Source organism: Salminus brasiliensis, chromosome 1 (genome assembly GCF_030463535.1).
Source record: "Salminus brasiliensis chromosome 1, fSalBra1.hap2, whole genome shotgun sequence".
In the NCBI taxonomy this organism is placed as follows: Eukaryota; Metazoa; Chordata; class Actinopteri; order Characiformes; family Bryconidae; genus Salminus; species Salminus brasiliensis.
The window spans coordinates 73,806,688-73,832,159 of record NC_132878.1 but is presented as its reverse complement, the minus strand read 5'-3'; the positions used below and the strand labels follow the sequence as shown (position 1 = coordinate 73,832,159).

The 25,472-nt window shown below is 37.8% G+C and overlaps 3 protein-coding genes across 4 annotated transcripts in view; 2 read left to right on the top strand and 1 right to left on the bottom strand.

Moving 5' to 3' along the window:
- Window positions 1-1,856: 1,856 nt before the first annotated feature.
- On the top strand, window positions 1,857-8,333 carry LOC140535932 (retinol dehydrogenase 12). Its single transcript, XM_072657502.1, has 6 exons — window positions 1,857-1,946; window positions 2,970-3,125; window positions 4,677-4,781; window positions 5,206-5,415; window positions 7,025-7,217; window positions 8,231-8,333. Exons 2-6 carry the CDS (start codon window positions 2,984-2,986, stop codon window positions 8,331-8,333), a joined length of 753 nt encoding a protein of 250 aa, XP_072513603.1. The 5' UTR covers window positions 1,857-1,946; window positions 2,970-2,983.
- A 2,261-nt stretch (window positions 8,334-10,594) lies between these two features.
- sec61g (SEC61 translocon subunit gamma) lies at window positions 10,595-12,900 on the top strand. Its single transcript, XM_072688824.1, has 4 exons — window positions 10,595-10,704; window positions 11,622-11,726; window positions 12,428-12,530; window positions 12,749-12,900. Exons 2-4 carry the CDS (start codon window positions 11,633-11,635, stop codon window positions 12,756-12,758), a joined length of 207 nt encoding a protein of 68 aa, XP_072544925.1. The 5' UTR covers window positions 10,595-10,704; window positions 11,622-11,632; the 3' UTR covers window positions 12,759-12,900.
- The window catches only part of tpk1 (thiamin pyrophosphokinase 1), a 96,755-nt gene continuing 83,852 nt past the window's right edge, over window positions 12,570-25,472 (bottom strand). For both annotated transcript variants that reach the window (XM_072688822.1, XM_072688823.1), the window contains one exon: window positions 12,570-13,131. In XM_072688822.1, coding sequence (XP_072544923.1) covers window positions 12,989-13,131 — 143 coding nt within the window. In that variant the 3' untranslated portion in view covers window positions 12,570-12,988. The remainder of the gene's footprint in view (window positions 13,132-25,472) is intronic.

The window sequence follows — 25,472 nt, the reverse complement described above, 5'->3', positions numbered from 1 at the left end:
TCCACATTTCTGCCTGAGTAATGAATGTGAATACTTTTAAAACCTTTTGTTTAGACTAGGATCCAAACATACCTCTAAGCCTACTAACTGCTGAACATAGAAGTTAACATGGAGACCATATTAATTCTTGACACTACACTTCGCCCAAGTACTCTTGGTAGAGGGAGGATATATTTCCTAAAAAATGCTGTAGGCTGAACAGGCTGTTACTGTGTATGTAAATACATTAGCTTTTGTGAGATAACAGAAACAATGACCATTTTGAGGCTTAATTGCCATGTATAGACTGAATAGAGCACTACGCACTACAGTGCAGCTTGTATAATGTTTACACACCAATTCACACACATATATTATTCATTTTTCCTTGATTATGTTAATTTGATTTAAAAAAACAACTGAATATTACATTTTGTCACTACTGAAACAATCAAATCACGTCCAAAACTTTGCCAAGCGTTTCAGTGGTGACATTTTAACCTTTTTTCAGCACATTTTTAAAAAACGAACTAGCCAGTACATGGCGAGCAAACCCAGCTTTGTGGGTAAGAAAACATCCCACACATTTCTGCACTCTTGCATGATTGCTAAATTTGATTTATTTCTGAATTTAACATATTGGAGAAAAAAAAAATCTATCATGTAGAAACATTATGCACATTTTATAGCCTATGATATGTTTTATTTACCAATATGTTAAATTCTTATGTGGGATTTGTTCAGTTTATTAGAAGCATGGGATCCATTATTATAAGAGCATAACTGCAAACGTATTAATAAAGTATTAGTATAAAGTATAAAGTATTATTAGGTAGATATTAGGATGATACTGTGGAGCATTATTTCGGAGGAAGGAGAAGCATTAATGCGGTAATTGCGACATCTAGTGTCTATATCCGGCACACTTCCTTCAGTAAGAGCAATGAGTTAACTACGTTAACTTCCTCCACTGAAATTCTTTTGTGTGTGTGTGTGTGTGTGTGTGTGTGTGTGTGTGTGTGTGTGTGTGTGTGTGTGTGTGATTAAGCCCTCCTGTGTCTCCCCCTGAGCGCATTTCTTTAGCTGAGAGTGATTCAGTCGTAGTGACACAGCTGAAAGGGGCAGTGCGAAACTCTCAGTCTCATTCATCTACTCGTGGAGTGAAGATCACTCCAAGCTTTCTGGAAGGACATTTGAGGGATCATGAGCTCTGTAAGGTGAGCTGGTTCTCTTAATCCAGGCTGCCACCAGCATACACACATCTAACAACTACGCTTTAACCTGTTTATGAGCACTTTAAATTCAGCATGGGATCATTTAATGAGGACATTATTCCAGTTAAAGAAGTGACCCTGTATGATGCATAACCAAATGACTGTGCAGGGATGATGATTGCACAGGACATTTGGCTTGAAAAGATAAACTGACCAGAAACTGTCTCTCAAAACTGAATTCATGGACTCCAGAAGGTGTTGGAGATTCTGGTCCATGCTGATGAGATTGTATATTCAAGCTGATTTTGTATGAGCACTTTCATGCTGCAGTTTTACCATTCTACCACATCCCAGAGATGTTTTATTGGATTCAGATGTAGATATACATACATACATATATATTTTTATGTGTCTCCATTTATATATAAATGCTCTAAATTATGTAAAAAATAAACTCCATCCATAGAGCAGTATTGCCTTCTCCTGTAAAGTAACCATTTTAGAGTTTTTTCAATAGACAGCGACTATATATATATATATATATATATATATATATATATATATATATATATATATATATATGTTTTGTAGAGTTTGTAGATTTTGTAGAGTTTTAAAGTGTCTTTATGTGCTTTAGGTGCTTCTTCTATAGAACCTGGTCCTCGCCAGTGAGACTGGATGGGAAAACAGTGATAATCACTGGTGCTAATACCGGAATAGGCAAGGAGACAGCACGGGACCTTGCCAAAAGAGGTACAGAACATCAGTGTTATTGTTGTTACTATATAAAGCAGCACTAGTAATGGCATTAATGGTAAAATCATAATCTAATCAGCAACCCCCCACCATTATGGATTTAAACATATATTTTAGGCTGAAAGCTTACTGCAGTCTCAGAAACTGGGCAGTGTATTCATAATGATATCATATTTAATAACTATTTCTAACATTTTCAAACGTCTATTTTTGTTCACCACCACTGCAAACAATTCTGATTCTGTTTCTGATTGTCTAAAACCAACCACAACTCTTTTTTAAATACATCTAATAGTAGTAGTAGTAGTACAGTAATAACAGTAGCAGTAGGACTAGTAAATGTTGTATTAGTAATAATTGTACTGATGATCTCACAGTAGTAGTAATGCTGGTAATAGCATGCTTTACCAACAGTACTACTAAAGCTACTATGGTTATAGTAGCAATACCAATAGAAGCTGTATTGTAGTAGTTCCAGCAGCAGAAGACCTAGTAGTAGTAACAGTAGTGTTAGGTTTTAATAAAGGTTCAGGCTTTGTAGACAGATAATGTTTTCTCCCCACTTAGAGATCCAAGGGAAAGTAGTGAATGTTGTGGGGTGCAGGCAGTTAATGGTTGTTATAGTTACAGTATATTACAGTAGTCTTTTTGTGTTCTGTTTCTCTTTATTTTGTTGATTTCAGGAATTCTAATGTGATTTGGCTCATTTCTGATGGTTTCCACCTACAAGCTGTGTATTTCCCATGTGTATGAGACAGACACCAACAAGGGACTTTGATGCATGCCATACAAATAATTCTATATGGAATAATAGAAGCTTAGCACTGTAATTACGAGGCAAACAGCTATTTCGTCTCCCCATTTGTCTTTCGTCCAATAAGATTACAGCATTCATTTGTTATGCACACGGTTTACTGCCACATGCAAACTCAAAAACAACACTTACCTCATGCCCTGTGCCATATTTGTGCGAAAAAGAGTGGAAATGACTGTTACATTTTCTCTTTGTGTTGTTGTCAGGAGCTTATGTTATCATGGCCTGCAGAGATGTGGAGAAAGCAGAAGCAGCCCGAAAGGAACTGGTGGAAGATTGTGGAAATCCAAATATTGTGGTGAAGAAACTGGATCTGTCAGACAGCAGATCAATCAAAGAGTTTGCAGAGATTATAAACACGGGTATAGGAAATATGTTTCATTTCTCTTAACTTTATTAAAATATGAATAGCAGTAGTCTTGGAGAAGCAGTAACACTAATAGCAGTAGCAGAAGCAATAACAGGAGTATAGTAAATGTGTATTAACTTTGAATGAAAGTGAATGTAAAATAGTTTATTCCAAGTAATTTAGAGCATTTCTATTTGTCCATTCATCCAGAATTACTTACACAGTATACAGAGAAGCTACAAACAATAGAGAAAACTACAAACGGACAAAAATTGAGAGGTTTTAATTATATACATAATATTTAGGCCTACTAGTATGTTAAATAGGATATGCTGGTGTATAATATCATAGATAAAAAGAATGTAATAGATTTGGTTATTATAGTAATAAATAGATGATTGGTATTTTCAGCCTCTGGTCCTGTAGAATTCAGTTCTAACCTCGGCCCTGGAATACAACGCCTATAAAGGCACATAATGAACTTTCATTGCCCCATTTACTCCAGACGTTAACTAGCTTCATGCATTCACATTTAAGGGGCACTGATCATAAATTTTTATGTCCGATGCTGACGCTGATTTCTTTATAGCCAAATTGGCTAATTTTATTAACCAACCAACAGGACATGCATGCACTCAGATGAAGCATTCAGAGGGAACTGGCATTATCCTGCAGAAAAAAAAACAGCACAGAGCATCATGAAACCCATGCTGGCCTAGGCTGGTGTATGCTGGTTTATGCTGAGCTGGTGCTGGTTGACCAGCATTCCAGTATTAAAAACATAAAAAATGCTGGTGTTTTTTTTCAGCAGGGTATGCTAGCAGACAAAAAAATACTTATGAAGAATTTCAACATTAAAAAAAGATGCTTAAGAGAATGTTCATGATTATGTGACAGAGAATCATGAAGATCATGAACAGACCCAGTGGTCCTTTGAAAAGCAAGAAGGAAACGATATAAAACAGTTTTTCTTTCGGATTCTCCAGCTGGTCTATCAGCATGGCTGTTGTCAGGCTGATCATACTAGTTGACTAGTTTGGTAAAGTTGCAGTAACTGGTTGACTTAACTAGTTGACTTACTGATTTGATATCTTGCTGGTAGACCAGTTAAACCATTAAAGCTAAAGGAAAACATTCCCTATACTGGTCAAGTACTAGGTATACGCAATTAACCAGCTTGATCTAGCTGGGCAGTTCTTTCTCAGCAGGCATGGCATCTTTGGTAATGTTTGTAATGGTAGTTAGTCTGTGACTGTGCAAGAGTGTTCATAATGTAACTGGCTCACATTATGTAAATGACAAAATTATAACACAATCAGCTTATTTTTTTATATATTGACTGATATATATAATATATATATATATATATATATATATATATATATATATATATATATATATATATATATATATAATAATAATAATATAATATAATATTATATTATATAATATTATATTATATAATAATAATAATATAATATAATAATAATATATATAATACAGTTATACACAATGTTGATTGTTGCCAGTTACAGATGTGCAAAATGTTGACTTTACATTTCAGAAGAGAAACAACTTGACATCCTTATCAACAATGCTGGCATCATGATGTGCCCTTACTCAAAGACTTCAGATGGCTTTGAGATGCAGTTTGGGGTCAATCACTTGGGTAAGAACCTTTTGTGTGCACTAATTCAAAAAGACAGACTAGCTGCAGGAGGCCCTGACCATCAGCAAAATCAAATTTACTGCATCCTGCTAGTTAATCAGGTCTTTAGCCAAGTCTGTGCTTGATGAAATTGCTCAAACCAAGCAGCCACTGTGGTTAGTCTAAGTTATTGGGTATGAATAAGAATAAAGTCTTCTTAAGTACCTTTGTTAGTGAACCATGCTAATAGGAAGAGCAGCTTGCTACTAGCCATCCTTTCCCATCAGCACGGTCACATGTTTACACATTTCACATATACATCCCCTTCCATGCATTTGTGCTGTTTGGTAAGCAACTCTAAAGGAGGATATGTAAGACAATGCATTCCCCAACATGCTCCTGCCCATGTCTCTTTATTTATTTAGCCTACTGCCTTGCTCTTCAGGCCACTTCCTGCTCACCTACTTGTTGCTGGACTTATTAAAAAGGTCAGCTCCAGCCAGGATTGTGAATGTGGCCTCTGTGGCCCACACGTGGGGCCGCATCTGTCTGGACGACATCAACAGTGAGAAGAGTTACTCTCGCAGGAGGGCGTATGGACAGAGCAAACTGGCCAATATCCTTTCCACACGCTCACTGGCCAAAAGACTGCAAGGTATGTCAGGGATTTATTATTTATTTCACCTTCATATAACCTCGGTAATCCCATGGCCAAAAGAGCACTGAAAAATGAGCCCTGTTCAGCACACAAAAATACACTCCCAAAACAGTCCAAAACAGTTTTGTGATGTCACAAAAACCAACATACATTCAGTAAAACCATCCATTAAGCCTCCATTCATTTAAGTATTTTACTCTGGAATGCTTTCCAAACGAGGCACAAAGCAATACAGCAAAATAGAGGGCATTTACATATTCACTTAAAGGCACAGTAACAAAAAACATCCAAGTCTAGAGGGATTAGAAAAGAATCAGGTAAAATTCAATAAAAGTGATTTTGGTACAGAAACCCACACAGTTGTCATAGGTGGAGAAAAAATAACATTCAAGAAGAATGGTAGGATATGAGCCCTTTAAAACATCATCATTTAAACAGGACATCATTTACACAGGGTTATTTTGGTAACACTTGTGTTGGTGTAATTCATTATATTCATGTGGAAATGATGTACACTTTAAAATAATAAATTCTAAAGAAATTCAGTGCATTACATTACGTTTCATTACACACATTAGTGGAAGTATGTGGAGTCAGACATTCTGTCTATGTTACAGCACAGAATGTTTTTAAGTACTCGGAATCTAATCAAACTGAACATCATGTCACTGTACTTCTGATCAAGAAATCCTTAGTACTTCTAATAGCCAGATAATAGTTTTTCAGCTAAATATCTTAGGGCTGCATAAGACATACAGAAACTTGTGCTGTGATTATTTTACTACTTTTATTACCTTGCAGTATATTAAAATACATTAGTGAAGCACTGTGATATGGTTAATCTTGATTCATTATTGAGACCAAAATTATTGACTTCTGTTGGTTTACATGGACACCATGATTCAAAACACCCACAGAAATAGTCATTTGAAGCTGTGATTGGTCAGGATGCTTGTTTGCATATTACAGCTTTCTGCATTTTCAATACTGCAAAGGCCAGAATGGCAATAATGGATAACACATTATATATTAAGCAGGTCTACTGATAAGAAACAGGGAATTAAGGTAATGAATGAATAGTATTAATAGTTTCAATAGCGGTTCCTTGGGATATTTGTCACTGGGAACCATTTAAATTGGCAGGGTAATACCGGTCCAAAAACAACAGAGAAAAAATAAATAATAGCAATTAATTAATGCCAAACCAGAGGACATACATTTTTATTTCTTATGATGATGATGTGTAGTAATACTAAAGTGCCTTGTACTAGAGGATTCCTCTAAGAATCTTACAGTAAATTCTGGCACTTCTAGTTTAATACAGGGTATAACACGTATTATAAATGACAAATGATAAGACTTGCAGAATATTATACAGAGGAGAAACCATTAAATAATACAAATAAATGTTAATAAATGTTATGTTATATATAAATATAAATGTATTAATTTATATAAATTTAACAGTATTTTAAGATGTTTTATTCGATATTTCAGGCATTTTGATCTGCCATAACATCAGTAGAACACTGGGTTCTATCAACAATGTGCTGTCTTTGTGTAATTGTGTGTGTTGGTGTGTGTTTGTGCTGGTGTGGTGTTTTAGGCACTGGGGTGACAGTGTATTCACTCCATCCTGGCGTGGTGCGGTCAGAACTCTGGAGGAACCTCAGTAAACCCATACAGACTGCAGTGAAGATCTTCACCCCCTTCACTAAAACAACCACACAGGGGGCTCAAACCTCCATCTACTGCTCTGTGGAGCCACAGCTGGAGAAGGAGAGTGGTGGATATTACAGGTACAGAGCACAAGATAGTGTAACATGAACTAAACAGAGGCATTTGGTTTATGACTGCTTGAATCAAAATTATATTTACTGATTTTATTTAAAGGAAACCAGGAATAACTTTTTCAACAAAAAGTGTAAGCAGAAGAAAACTTTATTTATTGATTTAGTTAAAGATATTTTACATTAAGTAATATTATTACAATGCTGGAGGTATGGAATGACTAACACATCGACCATTTAAGACTTTTTTGCATAGTCTATCCATTAAGTAATTGGACAATTGACTGATAAGCAGTGCCATGGCCAGATGCTGGCTGGTCCTTCAATATTTCATGACAAATGAAGGAGATAAAATGTCTGGAGCTGATTCCGTGTGGTGAATTGCATTTGGTAGCTGTTCATGTGAACTCTAAATTTGTGGTCCACGTTTTTAATACATTTGATCATCTGGACAAATTAATCCAAAGTTGAATTATTTGGACACAGTAACAGAGGGCATATTTGTTGTAAAGCAGACAGCATTTAAGCATATAAATCCATATCAGCTGTGAAACATGGTTTGGGGCTTCTTTACTGCAGCAAGGCCTGAAAACTCTCCATTACAGAATCTACTAGGAACTCTTTATTTTATCGGAGCGAGCTTGAGGAAAATGTTCTAATTCTTTTTACATGACTGTATCATTTGTCTATGATGGTGGAGACACTGTAATGGCATGGGCATGAATGGCTATCAATGGAACTGGATAATGGTATCTGAAGTGTATAGAGCTATGCTTTCTGCTCAGATTCAGTCATCTACTGTAAAAGTACAAGCATGGCACTTCACAGTATCATTGAAAAGTTACACAAAACATTCTGTGAAAGCAAAAGAAATGCAACGTTCTTATTTCAGTACGAGTAAAAAGGGAGTAATAGAGGTTATATGAAGAAAAGGGATGTGAAAGTTGCAGTAATAATTGGGAGATAATAGCCATTAAACAGTGCTGAGTTTTATTCATCTTGTGGATCTTCTGTGTTTACAGTAACTGTGCACCAGGGAGGTGTTCCAGAGAGGCTTCTGATGATGAAATGGCTCAGAAGCTGTGGGAGCTTAGCTGTCAGATGCTTGGCATTAACTGGGACTGACACACGTTAAAAGGCAATTTGACAGTAACAAAATGGGAAATGGTTTCTTAGCATTAATATGAACATGAGAAAACACTTTTTTTGCACACATCATTTACAGTGTATTACAGTGTATTACAAAGTGCACATCAATATGTAGCTGATGCTCAAAAGATGCTCTTTTTCTTTGTAATTTGCTGCTCCATTATTTCCTGTAGTACATGATAATACTAAACTGGGATTAAACATACCAGCATATACTGTGTATTGGCACTATATCTAGCAAATAAGAGTCTTATTATTGTACAATAGCCTTATTACACAAGTAAATGAGGGTTCATTTTAACCCCCTCCCCCAGTTTATTCCTCCTTTTGGAACATTCCACAGGATTCAACAATGGATTGAAGATGGGCTTGATTGCATTGCTGGTTTGGTGGTATGTCAGACTTTTTAAGAGCAATTTGCCATCTGTGTCTTACTTAAGCCTGTAATTCACACAGCACTGACATAACTCTTAATAATTGCAAACTATATAAAAAGGGATGATTTGAGGAAAACTTATTTAGCCTGATGTCCAGTGGAATCGGATGTGTCCCTTTAGGCCTGGAGTCCATCACAGTTTGGTGATTTCCCTGCTTTAAAACATCCAGATAACCTGGCACTTGAGCTGAATCAGGTGTGTTTGAGCAGGGAAATCACCACAAAGCTGCTGAAATACGGTTCTTCCTTCCCCTGCTCAGCTGGGCTCAAAGTAAATATTCAAAATATGACGATCTTGTTCAAGTCAGTCTTGTTAGAAATCAGTAAGACATCAGTAACTTCAGTAAGTGTTTCTGAAATTTGACTGTTTGGATTTTCTCACGTTCATCAAAACATCATTATGAGCTGAATACACAAGAAAAGCTCTCATCATTTGCTTGGTCACACTTTAGAAACCCTTCAGCAGTCTGTTAGTGTTTACCTCCAAAACTTTATATTATTAATGCTCATACAAATCTCTTATTCTTCTCCTAAGGCAGGGGTGTTAACCACAGTCCTGGAGGACCTGAGTCACAGTCACAGTTTGCTCAAACAAATCTGGTTTAACTTACCCACCATGTTTTACTGGGGAAAGCATCAAACTGTGTTGGAACTGGTTCTCCAGGACAAAGAGTGAATAGCCCTGTCATAAGGCTTTTTATAATATCATTTAATTAGTAATCCCTCATTGATACAATATGCTTTATTTCTCTTGAAATAACAAAAAGTTGATGATTATAAGAAAATCATGTTTCCTTTGGACACACACACACAACAAACCTTCTACAGTCTGCAGAGAGCAGTGTTGGATGGAAGTCTAAGGTGGATTTTTGTGCTGTATGTTCTTGTAGATGCAAGAATGAAGGGAACGGATGCACCATATTTTAAACTATAAGGATATTTATCTAAAAACATCAAAATAATTCTTTTTTTTTCAGGGAAAATGTTGTTCCTTTAAAGTAGGAGAGACTTTCAGCACAAAACAGTAATGACCCGTCAATGAATCAAACATTTGATTCAGCGATTCACCGTCATCAAAACATCATTCTGAGCTGAACACTATTTACACCAAGAAATCAGATACATGGTCTCATCTTTTGCTTTAATAACTCTTAACTCTTGGTCACACTTCAGAAAACCATCAACAGTCTGTTAGTGTTGAAGAAGATCTAGTTTATCTCCTGAACTTTATATTAAATACTGTATTTCCAGGAGAGACTTTCAGCACATAACAGTTTTGAACCGTCAATGAATCAAACATTTGATTCAGTGATTCATCTTCATCAGTCTGAGCTGAATACTATTTCTACAAAAAAAGCTCTCATCATTTGCTTTCCTAACTCTTGGTCACACTTTAGAAAACCATAAACAGTCTGCTAGTATTGAAGAAGATCTAGTTTATCCCCAGAACTTTGCATTAAATGCTGGATTTCTTTTAAAGTAAGAGAGACTTTCAGCACATAACAGTTTTGAACACGTCAATGAATCAAACATTTGATTCAGTGACTCACTGATTCTTACGCCCATATAAAAGCTATTTTTCCGCGTCTTGGTCTCCTCTAGGGTATTTTTTGCGCAGTATTTTACTTTATTGACAGCTAAATAACAGAAAACAGTAAATGTTTGTCTAACATGCCTCTAAAACATGAAGAAAAGCGTTTTTCGTCGAAACGTTGTTCTCGTCCTTTAAGACAGAGGGATTTACAGTACGTAGATAATTGAGGCGGCGCCGTCTCCCGTTGAAGCACCACTCTGCGCATGCGCGCCTCTACGCTACGTCAGCCTTTTCCTCGGGTTTAGCTCTACGTGGCTTTAGAGAGCATAAAGACTCGCAGCGCCGACCTCGCTCCAGACCTTCATTTACTAACACAGGTGGGTTCGTCTGACTGCTTTCTCTTGCTCTCACAAACTGTTCTAGATACAGTATCTGCTCAGTGTGGGTGGTTTCGTATGTGGTGTCGCAGTGTGTTTAACGCGAACTGTTAGCTAGCTTCGTTTTTCGCAGTTAACGCTGGGCTAAGCTTCTCTCGACCTGAAATTCACCACTGTATAGTAGCTAGCTAGCTAGCTAATATAGTTGGTTAGTTTAGTTATTTGTCGTTAGATTGATGAGTTACTTTGGTTTAGACCCATTTTTAACGTCTTGGTTTTCTCTAAGACGAGCTGACGTTGTGAGATTTCCAGGCTGTACAGAAACCTCTGTAGGCCCAACGACAACCTCACGCTCAGGCCTCAGTTATGGGTGTTTGTTCACGGTGTAGGAGCTCAAACTTCAGTCTGAAGTACAGAGCAGAAACTGAAGTCGATACTGATACCGTGAAATCTCGTATGTCCCCCCTATTCGTTGGTCTGGGAGTAAGGTTAGCTGGCTAGCTATAGCTAATACTTGGGCTGAGTCTCGAATGGCAGCCCCTCTCTCCCTATGTAGTTATCCTAGCTAGTGCTCGACGTGGGTCTTCAAAGTTGGCTCTTCCGCCCAAATACCATTGAATGTTAACCTAGCTATTTTAAGACTTCATTTTGAGTATAATTTGTAGGTTCTGTCACAGAAACAACTCCACAGTCTTTACTAAATCAACCCAAACAGCTCTCTGGTAGAGATTTGTGGGTAAATATAATGTTTAAGGTGGAAAAGGTGAAATATAAACAAGTCAAGTCCCTTGACTGGCGGCTTTACCATCAGTCATAATGATTCCATAATAATTCCTGTTTGCTATTTAGATGAATCTACCCAGGTGAAACTTTCCTCCCCTGAGGGTTTTGTTGATGCCTGTGTTTTCTCCCCACAGCCAAAGCCAAAATGGATCAAGTCATGCAGTTCGTGGAGCCTGGGCGCCAGTTCGTGAAGGACTCCATCAGACTCGTCAAAAGATGCACAAAACCAGACAGAAAAGGTCAGTCACACACTGCTGAGAGACAGGAGCTCGGATTCCCACTTTTGATCACTCTTGTGTCCTGGTTCGGTCACTTCTTATAATTATTTTTCCTCAATTTCACCTTTATTAAGCCACAGGGTAGGGTAGTCGCAGTGTGAAAATCTTTTTACAAGTGAGCCCTGCCTGCAGCACACAAACACAGGCTACATAAACAGACAGGGCTGATCTGAGACACAAGCTAAGCTGCTTGGTCTTAACTGAGGTGACTGATGTAAGGATTCTGGGCAGATGCTTTTGGGCATTAAAATATGGCAGTGTTGATGGAGAGTTGTAGCTTGTTTGTTTCTGTAGAGTTACAAATACAGTAAAATGTAAAAATAATTTACCAGCGTCACCAAAACGTTCTGCTCTTGTGGAGTTTAATAATGACCTTAACTGTCTTTGTTTTAAGCAATTATGTGCAAAATCAAGTATGATTCTGATACCATGGTGCATCCCTAGACATTACACAGGGTGTGGGCATTTAGAGTTTGGGACTAGACTTAATCTGGTCTGCAAAAATATCCAAACAGCGTTTGACATTGTTTGATTAGATGGAATAATTAAATTACTTAAAAAAAAATCTTTCAATGTGTTGATATTAAATAAGGAACCGCAAGTTGGTGTGAAATGTAGTTTTGCTGTTCATTAACACTGTATCTGCCATTTCTACACTGTAGAATTCCAGAAGATTGCCATGGCAACAGCGATCGGATTTGCCATCATGGGTTTCATTGGTTTCTTCGTCAAACTCATCCACATCCCCATTAACAACATCATTGTGTAAGTTACACTGTCAATAAACACACACTTGGGAGTGGTTTCAGATTTTAATTGTATTATAAAGTTAGACAAGGTAAATTCGATTCATCTATTAAAGTGCATTGTACAGAAATTATGAATATTAAAATACAGTACACAGTTATGATTCAAAGTCTTGTTAAACAATTCACACTGTCCTATGGCATCAAGTGATTTGATTTTTGCTTTTCTTTCTTCAGTGGCGGCTGATTCAATCGTGTGCTGGTGCAGTCTTAACCTCAAGAGCAAGAAACAGTGTTGGGTGCTGGGATGGGAGTGAATTTGTAAATTCATTTTTCTTTTTGTTGTACAATGTTTTTGGCTGTGTTAATAAATCAAAGGAAACTGTTAATTTGTCTTTTATTAAAAGGCTGATGGTTGTGGTAAGGCACAACTAACAATTTGTCTGGATCTCCTGCAAGGGATGTCCTTTATTTTTTTTAATTTATTTTTTTAATCCCCATACTCCATAAAAGAGGCCTGTCTGTTGTAATGGTCACAGGTTTTCTCCCTTCCTGAGGGTCATGGTCCTCAAAAGTGTTTGAGGTGCTGACGATCTTTCCAAACTCGAGCACGGTGTTGTCTGAAAAGGACAATAAGCAGAATTATTATTATATATATATATTTTTTTAGTCCGATCACACCATTTCAATGATGAGTGTTTAGTCTAAATGGAAATCTGCTACACTGTAAAATGGCACTGCTTGTTGTACTCAACTGTTTGAGCTTGTGAAATCGTGAACATTAATGTCCATTCATTTAGCAGCCTGCTTAGAGGATGACTCAGAAGTACCTTGTGCCTGTTCAGCTCCTCTATAATGGCTTCAGCCATCTGGAGACAGAACCATATTCTCTCTGAGCACTGAGCAGAAACTGACAGTTGAAACAGGTTTGCTGTCACACAGACCAAGAAGAAAAAGCCTAGGGGCTGAAGTTTGTTGACCGTTACTGATGATTCCTCACAGTGAAAATGAGGGCTACTGAACCACATTAAAGACAGACTGCCATATAACAGATTAAGCCCTATGACAGATCTGTTATGGATATGTCTTTCCAGATCATACATATATAATATATTCTTGGTTTTGTTCTGTGTCAAGAGTCCAGCATAATTTGGTTTGGACTTAACTCCTCAGACAATTTGCTTTGGTTGGTGTGTTTAAGTAAGGAATGTGCTGGACCCCTTGCTTCATTTTATATCTTGTTAAGCACTGAGTAGTGCAGCAAAGTACCAGAGCTTTTTAGGGAAAATAGCAATTCCTGTAGAAATAAATCACTGGGGAAAACAATTCCATGGTGACATCTGCTGGCAAGGCTGGGTACTGCACCAATCACAGCGCTCTCAATCAGAATTTGTCTGTATAAATACACACTAAGGGCACAACAGTCTGAAACTGTGAAAACGCTTCTGTTTTTATGACGTTTAACTGCTGAAACCTAAACAAATTATCATTTGGTATGTCCTTCCCTTTTCTTTAATGATGACTTGCAAAGGTATCTGATAAGCAGATCAGATGCACCTAAGAGTCTTCTAAACACAAGCCTCAGTGGAAAAAAAACATTTAATGAACATGATTTATCATTTAAATGAAACATGAAATAGAAGATTTTCTGTGTCAGCACCACATTTGCACTAGAAATAGGCATAACAACAGCAACAAGCGAGTTTAAGAAAAGATTCGGTAAATATAAATATATAAATATTTAAGCTGAGATTGGTTACTCAACATAGCTTTTCCCCACCCAGTTGATTTCTGCATTTACAGACTGAAGTGTGTAATCACAATACATTTAAAATAAATATTGAAAAGCACATTACATATACATTTACATTTAGGGCATTTAGCAGACGCTCTTATCCAGAGCGACTTACAAAAGTGCTTCGCTATTTACTCAAGAAAACCTCAGCTAGTTTGAATAGACTAAAAGTTCAAAGATACCTCTAAGCTCTAAGACACTACGAAACACAAGTCAATATAGAGACCATAGTACTCTAGTCTTTGCCCAGGTACTCTCGGAACAGGTGGATCTTCAGTCTTTGTTTGAAGATAATAAAATCTGCATTAAATATGTCTTTATTAAAACACTCAATCCAGTTTCCGGTCTTGGATTTAGTTTTTACTGGAAGTCACATGACATATTAACAACTACAATCTTTAAAAACACAGATAGCATACTTCTGATTTACATATCACTTCAGGATTCAGGTAACTTGTAGCCACATTAAACAACACAGAATTTGACAACTTACTTTTATAGTTTTAAACACTGAGTCCAAGCACCTACAATATTACCACATGATTTTTTCCCCCATGCCCGTTAAATATACATTGTGTGTACACTAGCTTTATATCACGGTGGATTGTGGGCTTGTTACGGCACACTGTAAACTTGCCATGTTTTCAGACACCAGGACAAAATGGCAGAACCCCAAAGTAGTAGTTAGGGTGCCCAAGTGTTTTACACAGGCCACATTAATGGTTTAAATATTTATTTATTTAAAAAAAGAAAAGAAAAAAAAGAAGCCAAAATGTGTCAATTGGCCAAGGGTGCCCAAACTTTTGAATAAGACTACATATGGGAAATATCCTTATTCAAGAGAATGAAGAATCCGGAACTACAAACCTGATCATCTAACCATCCTGACTTCAGTTTCTGGACTGGCTCTCATACACAGATGCTCCTGAAGGCCTTGATGAATTGGCCCAGGTAAGCTGAATTAGGGTTGGAACGGCAGCAAAGCTTGTGACAACCTGGCAGTACATGCTGGTTAGGCTGACACTGGTTGTACACTCAATTAAATACTTTGCATTGTATGTGAAAATGTTAATGTTCATAACTATAGAAGATTAAGAGCAGCATCTAGCCAGACAGACTGTGGGTAAACAACAAAGCGCTGTCAGATCTCTGCCTCTGAATTTTTCTTCGCGCACACAGTCTATGTAAAGGGCAATGCTAATAGCATCCTTGTTTTAGTATAATTCCTGAGATTGTGTGCACTATGGAAACAAAGATAATGCAATGAAATATTAGATGAAAATCCTTAACATCTAGTTACTCGAGGCCAACGAGAGCTCACAAATAGCTCCTGCACTCCAAGGCTGTTAAACAGACTTCAAAGCCTGACAAAATGCCATTGGACTTCAAACGCTACTGTGATGAGCAAATAGCCACAAGTGACGCCAGAGTTCCGCAAATTGCTTTCTATCACTCAACCTTTCACTATCTCACAATGACCTTCATAAGTTAATCAAACGTGATGAGCTGGAATCAATTTGAGGCGAACAATGGTATCAAAGATCAAACGTCCAAAAGAAAATAAAAACTCTTTCTGATAGTTTAGCTCTGCATCCTGTTTAAAGCACACATTTGTAGGGTGAACTGAATATTTCATCAAAAAAAAGCCCTGAACCAGAATGTGCACACATCTAGGGGGCTTTTACGAAGACTTTTTGAACAGTGTCTGTTCAACAAACTCTGCTGGCTAAATCAAAATGTGGCTCAAAATGTAATACTTGAATTTTGAAGACCACAGAGTATCACTGTCTGTTTAAATGTAATATTATCTCACTGTAATAGCAATAATTGAATAACAGTATTCATGTCATCTGCACTGAATGTATTGAATATATTGTGGGAATGAGATTGGGGAGAGTAAAACACCACACTCTGGTTTTGATAAAGCATAATCATTTATACAGAATACACTGTATACAGATGTTACAACTTAGTTACTCAGTACTTACAGTAAGCGGTTGTTTGAGCTGCTAGACTCAATCCCTCTACTCTAGTTGCTGAGTGGAAAGTTACTTTTGCATTTCCTGCAGTCATTATTTCACATAAGTTACGATACATTTACTAAAGCATGGATTTATGCTGCTCCACACATCTGTTCATCTCTTTGTTCTTCCACTGTAATGCTGCCAATCTGGTGATGTGCTTATAGTGCGAGCCGTGTTCAAAGCTGACGTTCCTTCCTTTGAATACTCTGACAGAGGGCAGCATTTCCCTTTTGAGAATGGCTGCAGGTTTGGCTGCAGCTTGTTTCGATTCTCACTTACTTACTTCAGTGAAGAAGAGCGTCTTCATAAAGTGATGCCTTTATTCTGAGGGGAGATGGTGTTCTCTGAGTTATAACCAGAGGTTGTGTAGAGTAGGCTGAACCCATACTCCAGTACAACTTGTGTTACAGTTACAGCAAAATAATGACTGCAGCAAACATATCTTTCCAAAAGACAAACTTAAGTAGAGGGAAAAAAGTAGCAGCTCACAAAACTACTGTTCTGACTAACTTCTAGAACTGCAGTGGAGCTCCTTAGTCCATGCAGCATCTCTCAGCACAGGAGCTGCGGTATGTTAGACTCTGTGCTTCTTTCTTGAGGTCCTTTTGGTCTAAAATAAAATCATAAGCCTTGAAATGCAGAGGTGGGAGTACAATAAGAGAATGACATTATACACAAAGAGGAGTGAATGATTCAGTGTTACTGACTAAAAATATGGCAAAAATACTCAGCTACCTTAAGTACACAAAAACTGAGTAAATGCAACTAGTTATCACCACAAGGCCGAACGCACCATGCTGGTTTTCTATGCGTTTTTACAGAGCAATCCTCAGGTCCAAAGAAACTCCTAAAGTGCATCCAACTGGCCTTGAACTGGCCTATTTTGCATGAAAATAGCACCAGTCAACAAGGGTCCAGCCCAGTTCACTTTGCCTATTCTCATATTAACTCCAATTGCTAGAAGATTTAAAAGCTTTAAGGCTCACTATGATGTGTTGTTGTCATGGGTGAGTGTTACTTCTAGTTCAAATAAAACTCAAATCACATTGACATTTAAAATCAAATGCAATGAAATGAAATGATTTTGTTTCCTGCCTGCTCGCCCGAGGTTAACATTTACATAATACATAGTCCAGTTAAACACTTACAACAGAATAAACACAAGTAAACAAAGCGGTTGTGATTGTTGTATATGAATGTGTTAGCTGAACTATTTCCTGCCCTCTCCTGGAAGAAGGCCAGAATTTCCACTCACCATCTAGTCAACACCTAGTTTACATAATCAGTGCTTCTTTAAAGCAAATCAGGTGAGCTGCTGGTGAAACTGAACAAATCCATGCAGTGTACGCCAACACCTAACCTGTGATCATCTAACTGTGTTCTTCTAAACATCATATCAATAACTTTTTAAAGACCAACAGCACATTCTGACCATTCTGTGGACCACTGACTTTATGTTCATTTGGGTTTATTCTAATGTATTATAGGTTTATAGCTTTACATCTGTCAAACATGGTGGAGGCAGTGTTAGCGCATGGGCATGTATGTCCGCCAATGGAACTGTGTTACTGGTGTTTACTGATGTGACAGATTTTTTAAAATGATTTTTGAGCCTGTGAAAATTAAGATGCTATGCAGACTAACTGTTAAAGCAATTTTTAAACCCCCCTGTGCTTAAAAACTATGTAGATTAAAAGGTAGACATCTTAATCATTCTTTTCAGATCCACTATGGTGATAAACAGAGGCAAAATTACAAATATTGTGTCACTGTCCAAACACTTTATGCTGTCTATGACACAGGCACTATGACTGTCCAAGTACTCATAGATCTGAATGTCTACTGTTCAATATTTCTGTTCAATGCTACTGAATCTATTGAATTTTTAATAATATAAAACCATGTTAATGTAAAGAGACTGTATTTTTGGCACTTCTGTTGCTATAATTGGTACATTAATCCTAAATTTGATACATAATATAAAGAGAAGCTGGATTTTTACATATATACCCACAAATGAATTTTGATCAGAAAGCACACACACACTCCATGCTTTAGTGTTGTAAGAAATCAATTCTGGGGCTGTTCTATAATCCCTGACAGAGACCTTTTGAAGATGATAGAAGTTCATTCAAATTAAAGCGTTACAGTTTGTTAGTCCTTCAACCAAACCATTTGAACTTTTCAACAAACTCTCCAGGCAGGACTAAATGTATGCAGGATGTTCACTGTAGCATAGTACAGATAGTGAGGGAGTTTCCATGCGTGTGTGAAGTGTGGAACCAATCAGATTCCCATCCGTTTGCATCCGCATGGCAACGGCACCTGATTCTACTACGGCATAGTGTTAAGGCTGAGAATATTCATGAGCATGTAAACGCATCTTTCACCATGGAAGACGACGGCACTGGTGGAGCCGACTGCGCATGCATGCAAAGTAGAAGGCTGGCTTGACAGGCAGATGAGACGTCGACAGATGGGTCTTGAGGCATTGCCCACAGACACACAAGAGGACGTGCTAATATCTTAGCGCTACAGCTAAGCGCCAAGTCACATTAAAGCAGCAGTCAGCCTTTCTGAGGGCCCCTCTGAAGAGAGAGGGAGAAAAAGCCCAGACAGGCACGCATGCAGGGATTACAGCACTCCTTATGTATTACGCTGATTTATTCAGTGTGCTGTTCTGCAGTCACATCCTCGCCTCTTCAGAGAATCTGAGACATATGGAACAGATGTGACTTCAGCTGCATTGAACTACATGTTCTCTGTGACTTCAGGTGCAGAAGTGAACCATTAGGCTGAGATCAGTTTTGTGCACTCAGTTTTTTTATAAATAGATGGTTCAGGACGGCTGATGCCATAATCTTAAATAAGGGGGTTCTCAAAGGGTTCCTTAGTGAAAACAACAGTTACATACAATACCACTGTAAGCAGAACCATCTGACAGCTCAGCTTCTGCATTGTTCTGAAAAAGCTTATTTTTTAATGAATGTCATTCTAGCTACAATTGTCTATTCAAGGTTATGATGGTCAGTTTTGCATTAAATACAATAACAAAAACAACAACAGCAACAACAACAACAATAATAATTTATTATTATGATTATTATTATTATTATTATTATTATAAGTAGTATACATTTATAATACTACAACTACTACTAATAATAGAATAATAGTTTAATATATGACATTATTGACTATATGTTACTACTATCTTCTATATGGTGTCTATTATTATTATTATTATTAAAAGCAATCATGCTTGCAGCTCCAGAGGGCACAGTTAAGTGTGCACTACTAACTGAACTACTACTTGTGGCTGTTAGGATACTCCACACTGCTTAACAACAACAACAACAACAACAACAACAATAATAATAATAATGAACATTGTTATTACTATTATTAGGGAAATTAATATAATCACCTTAATGTATAATTATATTCAACAGCCAGGTTGTCTTCTGTTCTTTGAAGTCAAAGTTCTTCTATAGGTCTTCAAAGTTACTTGATGCTTTGGTTTTTTGGTACTAAGTAGTGCCGTTTTGTACTGAGACCAAACCTCAACATAAAGAGATTGGGACATCACAAAAAAACCTAATTAAGAATCTCCTCAGCCTGATTCCGATCAATATCCCACACTACAGTGGGAACAGGGGTGATCGCTCAGCTGTTATCGATAACAGTGGAGATGTTTGCATGCTGTAATTACGTTTTCAGCTCCAAACAGCACGCTTAAGTACTCAATATTTGCCGGACAAATTACTTGCAGCCCTAGAGATCCTCAGAGAGGTAAGAACACGCCATGGCAGTCAAGCTGCTTCAAGGTTGATAGTTTTGATGCAAAACTGCATCAAAACTCAGCTTCCTCCTCTCTTATCGTCTTTGGCGGAGGCGTGTTTGTGCTAGCCATCTGGTGCACATTGATAGCGCTCCTATTAAATGTTTACGGCTTCATTGGAGGGGGTTATAAGGCCGGAGTGACAACGCGATGCTAATTCGACCTTCAGATAAGAAAGCCTCCGGCCTCCGGTCCAGAGGGGCTAAAAGCCTCCTGCTTTAGCCAAGCAGGCAGAATGTAATGGATACGACAGGGGCTCGCAAAGCCAAATCACTTTTCCTCAGGCTGCCATCACTCGCCGTCATGAAAACCTCCAAAAATAAAAGAGTCACACTGGGGCTGTGGAGCTGAATGCAAATGGTCCATTTGAGGGTTCGGTGATGTGGACGAAGAACTATATTGCATCATGGTGCAACTGTGATATGAAAAACACATTAGTGAAACCCTGATGAGACATGGTTGGCCTGGCCTGCATTATGTTTAACTGTTGTATTATGAGACTTTGTGATTACTCATAAACTGCAGTAACATTACATTCTTCTTTCTTTCTTAACAGCAAAATGGAACATCATGTAGCACTGAAATATCCTGTGTTTATGAACTCCACTCCCAACACCTTATGGGAGCAGGCGTGGACTTATGGGTGGAGAAGCAGATTTAGGAGCAGGAGGACGCTGGGTCAAATGCCCTGGACCGCCAGGGACTACTGGTAGGGGAAAAAAAGCAACTGTGCTTTCTTGTCCCTCAACATTCACTGCTGAGGTGCCTTTGAGCACCTATTGTTATCTTAGCTGTATACCAGAACTGAATTGAAATGAATGAACATGTTAATTAATAATGAAAACAAGCTCCACATGCAGCCTTAATTTGAGGGTATTTACATTCAAATCGGGTGAACATTTTCATACATAACACCCCTCCGTTTTATGCTCTTAAAAAGATTCGGAACGTCTGCATCTTCAGATCCAATATATTGTTGTAGACAGCTAAAATAAGTGTATGGACCTGATTATTAGTGAAAACTGTCTATTGTATTATTAACAATAGAATTAGTAATAACAACAGTAGTAATTTTTATTGTCCATTTGCTTCTGTATTTGCTTGTCCTGCAGCATACCTGGTATCATTTGGTGCGAGGCAGAAATGATTAAGAATGATAAACAATAAACTTACAAACTATACTTACACTTTAATTGCTTGGTCTTCCTATGTAACATGCATGAGGTGTCCTCCTGCTAAACTGGAATAAAAACCTGCAGACCAGCAGCCGCAGTGGCCCTCTGCAGATAAAGCTGGACAGCCGTACACAATAATTTCTATGACCATCAAGTACAGCATAATAGAGACAATGATGGAGACAGCAGTGGGCATTATGGTGGGGAAAAACTATTTTTGTTGTCGTTCTAATTGTCTACATTCAAGCTGTTTATGTAATGGATTTGGGTTTTTCTTGTAAATTGTCCTTGAGTATGAGGAAGGCGCTAACCAAATAAATTATTAATATTAATCAATGCAGTCAGTAAACTATAGACAACACTATACAGTATTACCACTGAGTTCAGGTCAATACACACAGTAAACAGTGGCCAATAAGGTAGGAGAAAACAACAGCTAGCTCCAAGCTGCAATGGCTATTTGTGTATGTACTATTATCAGTGCACACTCATAGTAGGTTTTATTCCTCGGCAGCAGGTAGCATTGTTAAAAGTGCAGTCATGGCACATTGGCTGCAGGAAGTATAGTGCAACAAATGAACAGATGTCCTTCAGGCAGATCTGTTCAACAGCCTGGCTGCCTGTGGCATTAATTGTCCATGAGTCTGGATGACTGGCCAGTTTGTATGATGGACAAAAGACCAGGTTTGGGACCTGTCAGTCTATTTAATTTGCTATTGTAAGTACTTGTGCCTGAATGCAGTTCATTTGAAATGTGGACACTGACTGACTTTGATATCTTAAATACAGGAAGAGACTCTGGAATATTCATGCTGGCACGTCACTGTCTCTGACATAAACAATCCTTTAAAAAGTGTGTGTTGGGAGACAGTGAAGGTCATCAACTCATGAGTGCCTCAAGAGGAGTCAATATGCTTCAGTGAACTTTCCGATGAGAAAAAGAAAGAGAAGAAAAGAGCGAGAGCGTGAAAGGGGCTGATACATCCATTACTGAAGAAAGCGCCCATGTGATATTTGCCTTTGAGAAAAAAGCTATCAGAGGGTCCACATCTTTGTAGCTCTGTTCTTTGAAAGAGCAAAACTAAAAAAAGAAAAAAAAAGATCCATTCTCTACCCCGAGAAATAAAGACGACATCAAAGAAAAATATACGGTTTGTCTCTAGCACTTTGAGGACAGAGGACCTTTTTGAACAGGTTAGGACAATACGTCTAGACATGAAAAATGGCATTGCCTTCTTGTTCTGGCTATAAGGCAGAGAGGAAGATAACTGAAAGAAAAAAACACACTATTAAGTGAGAAACAAGACTGCAAGGGACTGCCAGATAATTACAGTCACATACACAAACAAACGGTCAAGAAGTGACCCAATGCTGACTAAGGCATCATTAATGTCCACATACTGTATACAACACAATCGCAGACCACTATCTAAGTGCTGTTATTAAATAGTGTTTAATTTTCTGCAAATGATAACAAACATGCAAAAGTTTGGGCACCCCAGTCAAGTCAAACCAAGTGTGTTACTGTGAATAGATAAGCAAGTAACGGATGATTTGATCAATTAAAGATGACATCATTCTTTAGTATTTTACACCATCTTACTTTTTCATTTCCATATTTAATATGTCAGTTTAAATGTGCATTAAGCAGACTTTACTTTCTTACACTTCTAAATCTTTTTGTTTCTTGGTCTGTCTCGCATGCATTGCTCTTTTGAGGTCTATCCAATAGTTTGGATAGATGTTTAGGTTGGGGGTTGTGAGGGCCCCAGCAATACCTTTAGCTTGCACCTCTTGAGGTAAGTCGTTGTGGATTTTGAGGTGTGTCTAGTCTCATTATCCTTCCCAAAGCATGATTGATCCAGCCCTAGGCCCTGTACTAGTGCTATTTTAATAAAATTCTTCCCTTTTTTTCTAAACACACTGTACCCTGACTCACTGTCGCTAAAGTTTAAGATTAAACAGTCCATAGTGTTCTGATGCTTTATTTTGTGACGAGGTGCAAGAAAGGTTTTTTTTTCTGATGACTTTTCAATGAAGGTGGCATTTGTACAAGTGCTGCTGCACAGTTGAAAAGAGCACCACTACACCACACTAAATCTTCCTGAAGTTTGCAGTTAAACAGGAGTTTGATTTGTCTTTCTAGCAATCCTACAAGCAGTTCTCTATCAGACCTCATCTTAAAAATAGCCACCAGAAAATGCCTTGTACAGCCCTTTCTTGCTTTGTGGGCATCAATTATTAGTATTCATTCATTTTTAGAGTATCTGGCCACTGCTTAGAGGAACCCATGGCTGCTGTTGGGACAAAGTTTATTCCGTGTTTATTCAAGTCAGAGTATTCATAAAGCATTAATATTTACATCATATGGCTTTTCTAACACCAACTGTATTAAAACCATAGTCCAAACAAGCTAATTAAGTCTAGCTAATTAATAAGTCTAAGACCTTGGTCAAGGTTAGCTCAAATGACTTGAAGTAGTCAGGTTTTGCATGGCGTTGCTTTCCTTATTTTACTCTACAATTGTACAAAACAAAAAAGAATGGATGTTTCATCTTTCGCTTTATGTTATTTGGAGACTGGTTGATGGTCTACTCATTTAACTATTTAAAGTAAATTAAAAGAAATTGAGTGCCCAAACTTTTGCATGCAATTGTAGTTCACTGAAGCAAACAAAAATATTTATAAAGTGAGGACTGCACCTTATTTGGATTGTATGTTTGTTTGTATGTTTGTGCACGAGTGTGTCCAACAGAGTATGTGCGAGAGAGAGGTTTATGATTGACACATTCCATGATGGAATCAATAACGAGTCCATGTACCATGCTGTTTGATCGTAAAACCTTTCATGGATTTGTTTTGCTCATAAAAAAACAATAAACCCTTCGGATATAGGTTTAGGATGTGGGAAGCTGCTTTCAAGCAGTTAGCTGCTGAGGTGCTGAGTGTGTGTGAAGGTATTTGGCCTGGCATAGGATTGATATCAATACAATTCAATTACGCTATTGTACATTGTACATATTGTACATATTGTGCTATAGGCGGTCAGCACACCAGTGCCAATATCCAAATATTAGCACAACTTGGAGTGTATTATTTCAATTACACCACAGTTCTAGTGCTGATATTTGGTGAAAAAGTGTTGAAAACAGAAAGGCATCAGCTGGCAGAGGGTAGAACTTCATTTTCTTTAATGGAAAGGTTTGGATTTGTCATCGATGCACACTCATGTCACTTACTGCTAGCTCATGGTGTTATTTATTGTAAGTTACATTTTTGTGGCAGGCTTGTTAACTTGAATTTTGAACTCGACTGTTTCGGCTTCTGGTCGCTGCTAGGTAACGGGTGTGCAAGGCGGACTGATACAGAGAAGTGTCCTGAGTGCTTTTATTGGGAGGCATTAAGGACTTTAAGCAGGAATGGTTGGAGGGAAGACTATGGCAAGTGCGTACAAAATTGCATTAGCACCTTATGTATGGAAACCAAGTCCCTAAGCAACAACTGTAACACAGTGGCAGACTGACATGTTCCCTCACTGGACAGCATACGCTCTCAAAAACAGGAAAAAGGAGTAAATTAACGCCCGTCTTTGAAGCTTTGAGATGAATTCACTAAAAGAGCAGCGTTTTTATCTAGTTTGGATAAAAAGTCTGTCGAAACACAACAGGAACGAGAAACTACAGTAACTACAGTAAACTGATGTCTCTGCTATGGTAGAAATGCAGGCTATGACGGCAGGAAGCCACAAGTACAATTTGCACATTGCCGTTTGTCTGCCAATAAAATAACTCACTGTAAAATAAAAATAAAAAAAATCACTGAAAAACATATTTTCTTTTTTATGTCAACTTACGTGTTGTTGACTATTAACTCTGAATGAATTCAAATGATATCTAACCAAGACCAGGATGCTGTATTTCACTCTCACTGACGATGCCGCTGAAACCACCTCACAGACACCCACACACACACACACACACACACTCAAGAAACAATAAGATGACAGACCAATCTCACGCCTCATTTCAAACCTCCCCCCAAGACACCATGGCTCAGAGATGCAGACAAGAGTGCTGATGACCAACTAGACAAAGACTAAATAAGACAAGGAAGCAAACCTTCATGT